The sequence below is a fragment of the Podarcis cretensis genome (genome assembly GCF_951804945.1).
Source record: "Podarcis cretensis genome assembly, chromosome: 3".
NCBI lineage: Eukaryota > Metazoa > Chordata > Lepidosauria > Squamata > Lacertidae > Podarcis > Podarcis cretensis.
The window spans coordinates 81,736,136-81,748,763 of record NC_137172.1 but is presented as its reverse complement, the minus strand read 5'-3'; the positions used below and the strand labels follow the sequence as shown (position 1 = coordinate 81,748,763).

The following is a 12,628-nucleotide window of genomic DNA, read 5'->3' as shown; positions in this document are numbered from 1 at the left end:
AGAAATAAGACATAAGCATTAAGATGGTAGGTGAGAAGAGTCCCTAACTGGCCTAACAGTTGTCTGGGTTTCCAAGAATTAATTTAGTCCAATAAAGTTTATTATTTGTTTAGGAATACCAGTTTATAGACACACACGTCTCTGCAAATTACTAGAATTTCTCAACTCACAGTGGCCTAGTTCATATGTAATGCTGAAGCACAGTTAATGCTTTTGATTATGTCCTCTGAAATGCAAGGGGCGTATCACCCAGTCAAGGAGTGCTAAGCTTCCTCTGTGCACTTCCTCCAAAAGTGCAGGCATAACTCTCCCCCAAGGCACTTAAGCTTAGATACAGCATATGTCTTGATATTCGGCAGTGTAGAGGACTGTTTTGTGCCTCCATGGCTGGGCCACCAACTTCAGCATCGCCAATCATTTATTTGGGATATAATGGGGGCTGACTGCAGGCCCCATTTTGAACAATGCAGTCAATAAAGTCACAGCCTTACAGATTAGGGTGCATGAAGGCTGCAGGAGTGAAACTGTTTTCTCCCCGTAGTACTTTACTTACCAGGAATGGAAGAGTGTCTCACAAGACAGTTGTCTGATTCTGTCCACATCCGATTTTACTGCCTTAACCTCCAGCAGCATTTCTTTCACGTCTGAAATCAGCTTCTGAAACAACGGGTCATGCTTTCGCATCTTGCATCCAGCGGGCAGCTGATCTGCAGCTATGGGAGTGGAATATTGTAGCTCTGGAGGGTTAAAACCAGGCATGGACTTCAGAACACAAGGGGAATTCAGTTCAGTTGCTTCAGTCTCTGCCCTGGAAGCATTCAAGGACTGGCCTTTTGGACAGCACTCCATAAACCAGGACAGCTGCTCCAGGACCACCACACACTGCATTGAAAGGTATTGCAGTCTATCGGTCCACTGTTGAACACCGTCTTGAGGAGGAAACGCCACTTCATATTCACAAGCAGGGTTTAACCGGGCATCAATCTCCTGCACGCAGCTCAGAAGGTTCCTGTAGGAAATTTACAAGGTTAAGAGATCTGCTTATAATAATACTATCGGTACACCTCAGTCAGTATATAGTGGATCACGGCAATTTCCAAACACTGCAGCTTTTACGGAAAGTTTATTTATTTATCTGGCAATGCCTCTTCCTTGTATGAACAGAGGATAGAGAATGTGCGTAGAAATGTACTGAGGGTTTACGTTTTGCACTATTATTGAAGTATACAGTCTGCCTCTCTCTTTTTTTGAGTCAGAATGCTTTCCTTTCTCAAATGAGCTAAAGAAGTACGCAGAAAACCAAAGTCCAAATACCTCAGGATAATCCACTGCTCAGTCAAGGCGGTGAGGGAGCTCCTCTGCTTGACAAGCATCTTCATAAGGTGTGCTGTGAATCCTTTGCATCGCTCAACGGTGCCCAGTCCAATTTCCTGCAGTGTAACAAGGTAGCACTTTTCACTCCTGTGTAATGGTTGCCATAATAATGTGCCCCCCCCCCGCCCCACTGCTACTAGGCAAATGCATGGAACTCTGCCTAAGCCTTGACAATGAAAGATGCATGGAATGAGCACAAACTACTGTGCAGCCCACTCTAACATTATGCTTGTTCACTCAAAACTAACTTCTGCTATATTCAAAGGTGCTTATGCCCAGGTAAATGTGCACTGGATTACAGCCTCTGGACAATTTTCAGGCAAGTAACATACCCAGAAAACCAGATTTGAAAGCCTATGCATAAAAAGATTAAAATAGCACAAACTCGCTTTGAAAACAATTTCCTATCGTAGCAACTTTAATGACAGTTTTAAGAGCTGTGGATGATCAGGACTGAATGTGCTAAATCAAGGAGGAAAGCAAGATCCCCACAACATTCCAGCTGTGGAATGGTCTCCCCAGAGAGATATGTCCAGCACCATCCCTATCAACCTTTAGGTGCCACTTGAAGTAGCCAGGTGAAGATGCTACTAAGCACCTAGGCATTTTACTCATAACTGGTGTTTATGTTGTACTCTCAAGCATCGTATTTTTATGTTGTGAACCACCCTGTGAAGGGCAGTATACAAATTTAATAGATAACGATAACAGCAGCAATTCATCTGTTAGTAGGATGTGTCCTTTTTATGCTATGAGGACTAGAGCTGTCAGTAAATGCCTAGGTAGGTGAAATGCTTGTCCTCTGATTAGCTAGTTTATATGCTACCATTTTTATTTTACATCAATGTCACCTCCACTTTCTCCAAGGTATACAGTGGTACCTCGTTTTTTGAACATAATCCGCTCCGGAAGACTTCTGGAACGTTCAAAAACTGAAAACTCATTGCCAACAGTGAGGTCTCAGGATCTTTCACTCAGCGGAAGCCGCGTGGCATATTCGACTTCCAAGACGTGTTTGAAAACCAAAGCATTTACTTCCAGGTTTACGACGTTCGAAAACCGAAATGTTGATCAACAGAGACATTCGAAAACCAAGGTATCACTGTATATGAAATTGGAAAGTGAACCTGACTCAATCCTGCAATTTAGTGACTTGCCAAGGATTTCTGAATATGTCAAGGTTTGCAACTGGGTACATTTGAAAAGAAATATGATACATAAGTGACAAGTCTAGGTAGATTTACTGGTAGTTTACCTCTATTTATCTGCTCAACAACTACAATGTAGGCAGGTATAAACAGGACTGAGAAAAAAACTATGGTGATTCGGAATAAAAAGCCAAATGTTTAGATGATGAATGATCCTGTCTTGCCTATTCAAAGCTTTTAAAAGGAGAAGATTTGAAAGAAATCTCTAGTACTGAAGCTACTGTTTACCTTTGAAGGTGCCAATAATGCTGTCTGAAGCCCACAGTGGCGTGCGAGAGACTGATAGAAGTATTTCTGGCAACCATCCCAGGACGAAGAGATCTCAGAGAGCAACCTGGAAAGCATAAGACTTTTGTTCATCCGAGACAAAAATAAATAAATAAGCAATTTCAAAGCCTTTCTACGACCACACAAACACAAAACATGCATCAGTTCGGCTTACCCATGCTTTTAGGCAGTCTTAACCGGCTTTACATTGCCTGCTTAAGGTATCAGTTTGGTAACTGATACTCCCGACGCTGTAATGCGTTTTTACTTAAGGCAATATCCGGATGTTTTTGCTCTGCTGGTTCCAGAAAATATCACGTTACACAATTTGCAAGTCGCTCCTTAAAATGAAAACCGAATGAACCAAGGGCCAAACTAGATTCACCATTTGTCACCTTTGCAGAGCTGATTTTCCTTTGCAGCTGGTGGGAGGGAGGGCTCAAAGATGGAGGGATGTATTTGTCCTCCACCCCATGGTCCTGATCAGAATCGGGATCCCCTCTATGTCTGCTGTTTGCAAGGGGAAGAAAGCAGCCACTGGCACAAATGGCGACTTTTCTCCCACTACTGACAGGAGGGAAGCCACAACTCTTAACAGGGCTAAATGGTTCAAGTCTCCCACACAACAGTTACTTTTCTATTTCTTTAGGTTTTTAGGATAACCTAATTTATTTGCATCGTTGTTGTGCAATGTTATGTGCATTGATTTTTTTGTCCTTAATAATTCTGATTATTTATAAAGGTTTCTAATAGGTGCATAACAAATATTGTTTATCTGTTATGTTGTGAGCTACTTCAGGCACAATTTCTGTGGAAGTGGCATAGCAATAAACAGACGAGGTAACGGTAATATTGGATTGAAAAACCCCAATTAGATACTTTTGGAGGTCAAAACTGTAGCTGCGGAAACAGAAAATACATACGTTGCATCCAGCTTCTGTGTGCAGTTAACCAAGGCTAATGCACTGCTCAAATTCAATGGGTGAAGGAAAAGCAGGTCCTGGGAAGTTTTTGAACGAGACCAAGCAAGTCCTTTGCGATATGACAACCCTGGGAAGATATTTAAAATACATTTAACTTTAATTTTTCTTTTTGAAATAAACAACATGGATTTTTTTTTAGTGAGTCCATTCAGTCATGCCTTTTCCTCTCCAACACCTAAGTGATGATGGCTGATACAGATGATTCTGAGAATTTAGCTTTAGTGGTTGAAAGGAGCAGAGAAAACAAGCAGCTATAACTAACCAGCAGGAATTGCTTTCAGAGCTAGTGTGGAGACCAGGATTCAATTCCCACTGGGCCACAAAGCTCACCAGGGGACATTGGGCCAGGCACCAGGGTGGGGGTGGGGGACTATGTATACCACCTTGAGCTCCTTGGGATAGAAAGGTAGGATATAAATGCAATAAATAAACAATGAAAAGGTTCTGGACCTTATCCTTTCTGTGTGCACGGCTACAAAGCTGTGCATTAGAGAATGTGTGTGTCAAGAGGAATGCAGTAAAAATTCATTCCACATTTCCAATTAGTATTCATTCTAACCCAATTGTACTACCTACCTCCCAGCTATTATCATTTGGTACACTATACATGTGCCTATGGAGATAAATCATGGGCAGTGCCAAACACATGGCACTTTGCTAATTTGAGGAGTGGGAGTGACTACTGCTTATATTTTGTTCGTTGTCTCCAAAGAGTAGTAGTTCCAGCTCCTCTTACCTGTATTAGCAAGGTTTTTAAAGAGCTCTGTTAGGGCCCTCTGCTTCTGCACGAGTAAATGTTTGGCCTCAGACTTCTGCTTTTCCTTGTCTGCAGCTGGATTTAAAGACATATGCTGCAGCTCATGGGAAGAGGAAATTATGTCACCTGTAAAAAGGAGGAGCGCAGCAGAAAGCAATCTTACAATCTATTAATTTCAGCACGTCCACTCAAACCCAGCAATTCTTAAGAAAAACCAATTACCTTTCTGTTGAATGTTACGCTGTAATAAAAGTTTTACCTGTGAAATTGTCAAGGCTCTCCACCAGATCTAAGAACGAGTTGTTCTTCACTAGAGATGTACATATCTTCTCCATCCGCTTCGTAAGTTTGGGTAAGCGGCCCTGAAGGGACTCTGGGTGAAAAATGTCTCCCTGGATATCCTCTAAGTGAGCAGCCTGCGGGGGAAATGTTCACAACAGGCAAAAGTCCAGGTGATTGAAATCCTTGTGCTTCTGGTAAGACCTACGGGCCCTATCAGTACCAACTAGCCTAGAGAGTGAAGAATGGGGCTTCAAACCTAATGGAGGGTAGCCATTGGGCCCTTTGGTCAGCTTCCCAAGGCGTCTGGCTGACGAAGGAAATGCTGGCTTACACATACCTGTGGTCTTGGCCTATAATAACAGCCATATTACTGGGTCACTGGGTACTTACTGTGAGATGACAGAAGTCAGCCACAGAGGGTTATGTCGCATCCTACTAGCCTAGACAGGAAAATTCTATTGCAAACTTGAATGCAACCACACCCCCTTCCAGGAGCTTCTCCAGTTTCCGTTTCACAGAGAAGCTTGAAAGGATGTCCCTGGAAGCCTTGGAGTCCTAACTGATAAGTAAAAAAATAAAAAAATAGCAACCAGGACTTTTGTCACCTTTCCAGTTATACCAGATAACAGACAGATGAATAAGGCAGAGAGAGGCAACGCAGCCATCAGCAGCCTAAGAATGCATGCAGGGCGTGGTCCTCTCACTCATCAGAAAAAGATCCTTCTCAGAAAGTATCCAATGACCAGAGAAGAAAGCAGTCTGCAGGACCCTCTGTAAGAAGGCTGCCTCTATTTTGTAATCTTGGGCTGCCCTGAAGAGAGCGAGAAAAAAGAAGTGCGAGTTCGAAGGTAGGGGGAAAGTCAAAGCACAGGATGGAGGAGAAAGGGCTTCCGCTAGTCTCGATAAGCAAAATAAACTTGAAAAAGTTAGGGGAGGATACAGCCTACCGATTTGCAAAAGAGTTTTCCTGTCTAGCCTATTAGGGTGTGATGTAACCCCTCTGGGATTGGCTCCTGTGTCCATCAGGGAAAAACACACACTTGGTCACCTCTCAATGAAACACCAGGATGGCACTGAGAACAAAGTTTATGTTCCTGTTTCACTGTTATCATTTCAAACATTTTGTCATATCACGGTTACAACTAAGAGTGTTCCAATATGCAGCAAGGGAATCCAGCACTCAGGTTAAGAATGCCTACCATTCTATCTGAACACAAATGAGAACTCCAGATACCTGAGCAGAATGGGACCTAGCAGTCAGTTTCTTTCTTAATATGTTGTTCAGGCTCTGAATTTTAGTTTCTTGGTTGCCCAATGTCTCTGCTTCCTGCAAAGAAGCAAGTTGCTCTTCTTTTGCTGTTTCCACCAAGGCAGAACGGCAGGGTTCATTGAGAGCAGCTTCAAATTTCTTCATAAACTTGAAGAGCGTCCTAAAACCCAGGAAAAGACAGGGATGAAAACAAGGACCATCAATTTGGGTGAGCGCTCAAGCTCCACGACAACATGGTTAAAGGGGACTTAAGAAGTTTAAAATCCACTTTGAGCATATTAAGGTATCCAATGCAGTTATGGCAAAGCAGTATATCCTCAGTCACCACTATGCTATGGGAGTGTCAAAAGAAGAGGATCCGGATACCAATATTGCATGTTAGACACATGCAGGACAGTAAGACAGATACTTTAACCCAAGCAAAATTTAACACTATACTGGTAGCCAAGATTTATACTGTCAATGACTGGCTCTGCAATCTCATAGTGAACAGAATCTTGGGACAATGACTCAGGTGTATAATTCCGTTCTCCCACTATTGACTTATTTGCATTTACCCTCCCCTTAACCATTCTCAGAGGGGTTTAAGGAAAAAAGTAAGAGGAGAGGAAAGAGGGGAGCAGTCCCCAGAGGACATGTTTCAAGCCCCCTGTCTCTGGGCCGATAACTGATATAATCATCCTGATGCCCAAAATCTCATCAAAATTTCGTACTTACCTATGTGTCTTCTCCACAGACTGTTTTATAGCCCAAAAGCTGACATCATTCCACTTAGAGATTTTTACAAATTCCTGAAAAATATTCAATTCGATGAACTATGATGTTTATTTTAAACAGAATGAAGAATTGCTGAGAGGACATGTGCTTCTGGTTTGAAGAGATGTACTTAAAAAGCAAGGTAGGACCTAGCTATTTATTTGAACTAGCTTTACTTCCAACAACCAGAGAATACTATTACACCAAGAAATCTTATTCTCACCTTCAATTCTTTTTCTATCGGATGCCGAAGTTCAGTCAGCCTGGCTTGGACGCATTCTGAAAACTGCTTATAATAATTGTAGAGATTCCATAATACATTGCACAGCATGTCTGAAAAAGAGAGAACGGGTTTCATACAAAAATGCATCTTCATCCGCACCTCAGGATTTAGGGATCTTAAAGGACATAGTAGTTCTGACTGAAACAGCATCTCTCTTTTATTAAATTTGTAAAAGTTTAAAGAGGTTGTTTATTTTTTTAATTCTACTGTATTGCTGCCTTGTTGTTTGCTTCCCTGGGTTCCTTTAGGAGGAAGGTCAGGGTAGAAAATTAATAATGAAAATCTGTTCAACGCCCCTTCCAATCAAGAGATTCCTTCAGGCAATTTTGCAAGGGGAAGACAAGCAAAGAGGTGTGGAAAAAGTTTTAATCTTCCCTTCAGTGCTTTGCATAGAATAATCTACTTTGTCTTTTGGCAAACTACAGGGGAGAACTGGGTTGAATACACCATACTGCAATTTTGCCAGTATCTTTTGGAGAAAACTTTCAATGTAAAGTAATAATAACTGGAAAATTTAGCTGAGTTCTATTAAATGTTAGGAATGATAAATCAACTGTGTGCAATAAAGAAAAGAAACATAAGCTCAAAGGTAGGCAGAAGGCAGTTCTGGATCTGCTGGTAGATCTCCACTGGCTGGAGACAGAAACCCTTGGCAAACTGCAACAGCAACAAAAGCAAGCTCTCCTGCTCCCAAAGTAGGCAGCTGAGATCAAGGAAAGCTGAGCACATGCTCAGAGCCACTCTGCTATCATTAATTCTGTGTGTGCATGCATTCACCACCCAGCGCTACCTGGTGGAGCTAAAGTACACCCCACAAGTCTGCGTCTGGCTTGGGCCCATTTCACAGCAGCCACCTACCATTTCCTTCCACCTGTGGCATCAGCAAGACATGGCAGTGGAATTCCAGCAGCATCTGAAGCCGTGTGTCAAACTCCCCCAATGTTGACCCTTCTATGAAAGCCTGCAGTGTGCCGAGCAGTGCTTTTAAATTCACATCTATCCGTTTCATGAAGTTGGGATTGTAAGGAAGAAAGGGGTGGGAGGGGAAGGGAAAGATGGCATGTAAATTCATTTTTGACATTAAATGCAATGAAGATGTGGCAGCAAACAACATCCATTATGGCCCTTTCAGAAGGAACTAACACTGACACAGACAGAGGACAGGCTCTGCCTCCCTAAAAATAAGTCTTAGTGCACAATGCAATGCAGGCTGCCTTTTACCTACAGTTAAGGAACTGTAATCCAGATGCAGGAATAATTGCTCCCTCCTCCAAGCCCTCCCGTCTCTGCAGGAAACTTCCCTCTCCTGTCTTAACAGTGGTTAAAGGGAACCAGTTCAATAAGAGGAGAAAAGACAACACCATAAACACATCATATTACTCATCTAATTCTATAATATCTTTACTAACAGTTCACTTCATATAGAGGGAAAAGGTTGTATAGAGTCCACCAGACAGACAATAAAGGCGTACGTCCCACTCAGATGTGATCTTGCATACTTCATAAAAGATGGGTTTTTGGCACTGATAACAGGTGCTTAGTCTATACTGGGTTGTTTTCAACTAGAGTTGCCCACTTGGGATGTCAATCTGGTTTAAAACAAGCCAAGATTTGTGTGCCCTGTTTACAGAGCCATGGTTTCTGAAGTCAGCAGTGTTGTGGGCTAATGTAGTTTTTCACAGTTCTTGTGAACAGCAATACACAGTTGGATTGCTCAACCATTTAATAATATAGGCAGTTACAAGTTTTGCCTGTTAAGTGGCTTGAGAATCAAGATGGAAGAATACTTGATTTCTCCAGTATGCTACATATTGAAAGAAGCTTTAAACTTGGCTATTGGGCATGTAAAAGAGAATTGCGAATGCTGATATAGATCATATACCATTTGTATTTTTCTCAGTTTATAGAAATGTGTATCCTTGAGTGTATGCACTTCTATTAACAGCATGCATTTCTTTTACCACTCTTTTATCAATAGTTACCTTCAGTTTTCTTCTGTGTCTGTTCTTGCCTATATTTCTCAATCATCTGATAGACTGAAAACCAGTGTTTCATTGACTTTTCTGTGTGATGTTTCCTTGTGTTATCCAGACTAACAGACCAACAGCTAACAATGCAAGTAGAAAAAGAAAGACCTACTAATGAACATTAAATCTCAGAGCCCTATCACCACCCACCCATGCTTGCTTTTAAATCAATGGTTTCTTAGAAAGCAGCCCAATTTTTACGACAACTATTTTTACAGTACAGGTAAGGCTGTTATTTTTGCACTAACATCAGTTCTGAAATATGAAAACTTAAAAACATCTGCATTAGTAAATAATCATATTTTTAAAGACGTGTATGTAGCACATTTATTTTGCATAAGCTGCTAGGTTATCTATATTTGAAAGAACAGGGATTCTTCTTTGGCTAAGGATTGAAGAAAAATACAAAAAAACCAAACGCCACAGGGATCTAGAAGGTAGGAAATAGAAGACATGCTGGAATGGAGTAGGAAGCTGTGTAGAGGAATGAAACTCCACATCTCTCTCTCTCTGCTGGGAACCCCTGACAAAAATCCCTTCAACTTTCTGAGCTAGCTCCAGATGCTGTGAGCAAACCCCTGATCTGGTCCGCCCCCCCCCCCCCGGTCATTTACACTTGAAAATACTCAGCACAAAGGGAACTGACAGTACGTACTTCAGTTCCAGTTTACGCCACTGGATGATCAGCTGAGTGACCAAATCCAGATGTTTCCTAAGAGAGACAGCTCGACTAGCATTCTCCTCCCAATCCTAGAAAAGGAAAAGATGCCTTTCAGACAAAAACTGAAATTATACATTTCAACGTTGATAAAAAGTTGATTTGCTTGCCCATTATCTACACCTTTAAATTTAAACATGCAATCACCTTCATTCAACAAACAATTTTCCTTTATTAGTAAATTTGGTGTTTCCTATGCTACTAAAAATCAGGTGTATTACAGAAGTTTGTTAATTTCTTCTCACCTTTTTTGGATACACACAAACAACCACTTGCCCCCTATTTTCTTACCTGGGACTTGGCCAGCAGAATTTCCAAGCCATTCAGGAACTTCGAAAGGGGACTGGAGAGTGGAAAACTACGGATTCTGTCCAGTACAACCAAAAGCTGCAAAATGAAAGACAATCAGTGCTTCTGGCAGTTGCTTTCTAAAGCTTAATACTAATCAACAAGACAAAGGAACAGAACTTTTAACTTCATATTGCATTGCAAGATCTCATCTCTTCTGCTAATAGCAGATAAAACGTTCATCTGTCACATATAGCTGAACATACTAACAAATTTAGGGGATTAGCAGTATGCTTGTCTCTGTGGAAGGTGCTATCCATACAAAGCCTTAACATGTAAGGAATCCTAGGTCAAAGCAAATATAAATTGAACTCTGGTTATTTAAGCTACTGCTTCAGTTCCTGAAAGTCTAGACTCTTACCTGGACAAGCGCAGGGTGGTCTGGCCATTCTTGCAATAGTGCCTTCACCTCTTTTGTGAAGTTTTCAAGAACATGTTGACACTGTTGCACTTGCTGAATATTAGGATGGTGATAAAAGTCATATGGCCCTTCGTTTTGCAGGACTAGTTCTGAATCCCCCTGTTCAAAAAGTGTATTGTGCAGTATCGTGCTAGCTAGAAGTTGGCTGCCATGGAGATTATCGTTCATTTCAGAACCTATGATTTGGCCGTCCAGGGGGCAAGAAGAGAGAAGAAGTCATTGAGACAATAAAGCTTTCCGTATCTTTTTAAACAGCACATTGATTAAAACAGTAAAGGATAAGCTCAGAGACAAATGTGTTGTGTCTTAGAGCAATTGTTTTGCACAGCCCATCACTATATATAGTGAAAGCTCACTCCAAAAGCCTCTGTGAGTATCTACTTCTTAGGCACTTAAGACCAGAATGTTTAATTCTAGGAAGAATAACCTAGAATGCCTTTCTACCAATACCCTCTGCATAGCAAATCAACAAGATCACAGGGACAGTTTCAATAAATGACCACCCACACCCTAGAGGCTGTCCAAGTCAACAAGATCACAGGGACAGTTTCAATAAATGACCACCCACACCCTAGAGGCTGTCCAAATTCAATTATACAAGGCTTTGTTTTGCTTTATTACTATGTTTTTAATGCCATTTAGATTCTTGAATAACAAGCAGAACCAAACACGCTACTTTCCCTCGGTGGAAACGCATCATGCTATTTGAAAGTTGGAGATTCCATTTACCCATCGCAATAAAATCTCCCCTACCCAATTGCTTTCAGTAGTATTCAACACATACAACTAACTCTAACCCAAACTGAATTATGCTCATTATTTAAGCAGGGAAATGAGAGACCACTCATTTAAGCCACGTTGGCTTTTTAAGGCTCAAGCTAAGTATATCAATCGTGAGAGGGAAAACGGGTTTCTGAATACAAATAACAAAAAAGTCGTGAAGTGGTAGGTGCAACTGCAATGGGACTGTTTTAGAGAACGTAGCTCCTCAGATGTAGCCAAGGCTAAACATTTCAGTTTATTGTGTCTACTTATTTTTTAGAGATACAGTCGTACCTCGGAAGTCAAATGGAATCTGTTCCGGAAGTCCGTTCGACTTCCAAAACATTTGAAAACTAAGGCACGGCTTCTTCCAATCGGAAGCCGCAGAAGCCCTGTTGGAAGTTCAGCTTCCGAAAGAACGTTTGAAAACCGGAACACTCACTTCTGGGTTTCGATTGTTCAGGAGCCAAAACGTTCAAGAACTAGGCTTTTCGAAAACCAAGGTACAACTGTACGTACTTCAACAACCATTAGCAGTAGACACACAGGATTTTTAAATCACAGCTGCGGTCTTTGAATGATGGTTCCATGGAAGCTTATCTGGGGTTCCTTAACAAGAAAACATCTTGCCCATTATTAATGGCCTCGCCCTGCCATGTTCAGATGGGTATGCTGCAGGGAGCACTTTAGCTTATGTAAGAGACAGGAAGGTGCCACACACACTTGTGCAACATATTGGAGGGGGGATTCTATGGCTCCCTCAAAAGGATGGGGACTCTCTGGCCACTGAAGCACAGCATACTTGAAAGCACAAACGAAAAATCCTTACCGATCAAAGGATAGAAGTGAGCTACCAGTGAAGCACCAGTCTGGTAACAGGAAAGGAATGTATTCAAATGATGCTTCGCCTGATGGGAGGACAGGCTTTGCTGATACCACAAGGACCGAGCAAAGTAAAGGCACAGCTGCTGATGAATTGTCATGACTGTTTTCATTGAGTGGTGAGAAAGAAGGGCTTTTTCACAAACTGCTTCCTTTTCTAAACCGTCATTCATTTCCATTTTCCCCTCAAGGCTTGCCTCTGCTGTAATATCTTCAAAATCCTGCAAATCGTATTGAAAGGTGTATTTAGTGACAACTTGCAGCACTGTATTTTAAGATCAGCAGCAAAG

General features: G+C 41.6%; 1 protein-coding gene across 1 annotated transcript in view; it reads right to left on the bottom strand.

Moving 5' to 3' along the window:
* Nucleotides 1-12,628, bottom strand: part of MDN1 (midasin AAA ATPase 1) — a 91,949-nt gene that overhangs the window by 21,978 nt on the left and 57,343 nt on the right. The window contains exons 65-79 of the mRNA XM_079971098.1: nt 12,286-12,559; nt 10,635-10,870; nt 10,217-10,312; nt 9,863-9,957; nt 9,163-9,287; nt 8,039-8,176; nt 7,121-7,230; nt 6,859-6,932; nt 6,106-6,301; nt 4,849-5,005; nt 4,569-4,715; nt 3,773-3,899; nt 2,811-2,916; nt 1,315-1,430; nt 554-1,009 (exon numbers count right to left, since the gene is read on the bottom strand). Of these exons, the coding sequence (XP_079827224.1) occupies nt 554-1,009; nt 1,315-1,430; nt 2,811-2,916; nt 3,773-3,899; nt 4,569-4,715; nt 4,849-5,005; nt 6,106-6,301; nt 6,859-6,932; nt 7,121-7,230; nt 8,039-8,176; nt 9,163-9,287; nt 9,863-9,957; nt 10,217-10,312; nt 10,635-10,870; nt 12,286-12,559 (2,453 nt within the window). The remainder of the gene's footprint in view (nt 1-553; nt 1,010-1,314; nt 1,431-2,810; nt 2,917-3,772; nt 3,900-4,568; nt 4,716-4,848; nt 5,006-6,105; nt 6,302-6,858; nt 6,933-7,120; nt 7,231-8,038; nt 8,177-9,162; nt 9,288-9,862; nt 9,958-10,216; nt 10,313-10,634; nt 10,871-12,285; nt 12,560-12,628) is intronic.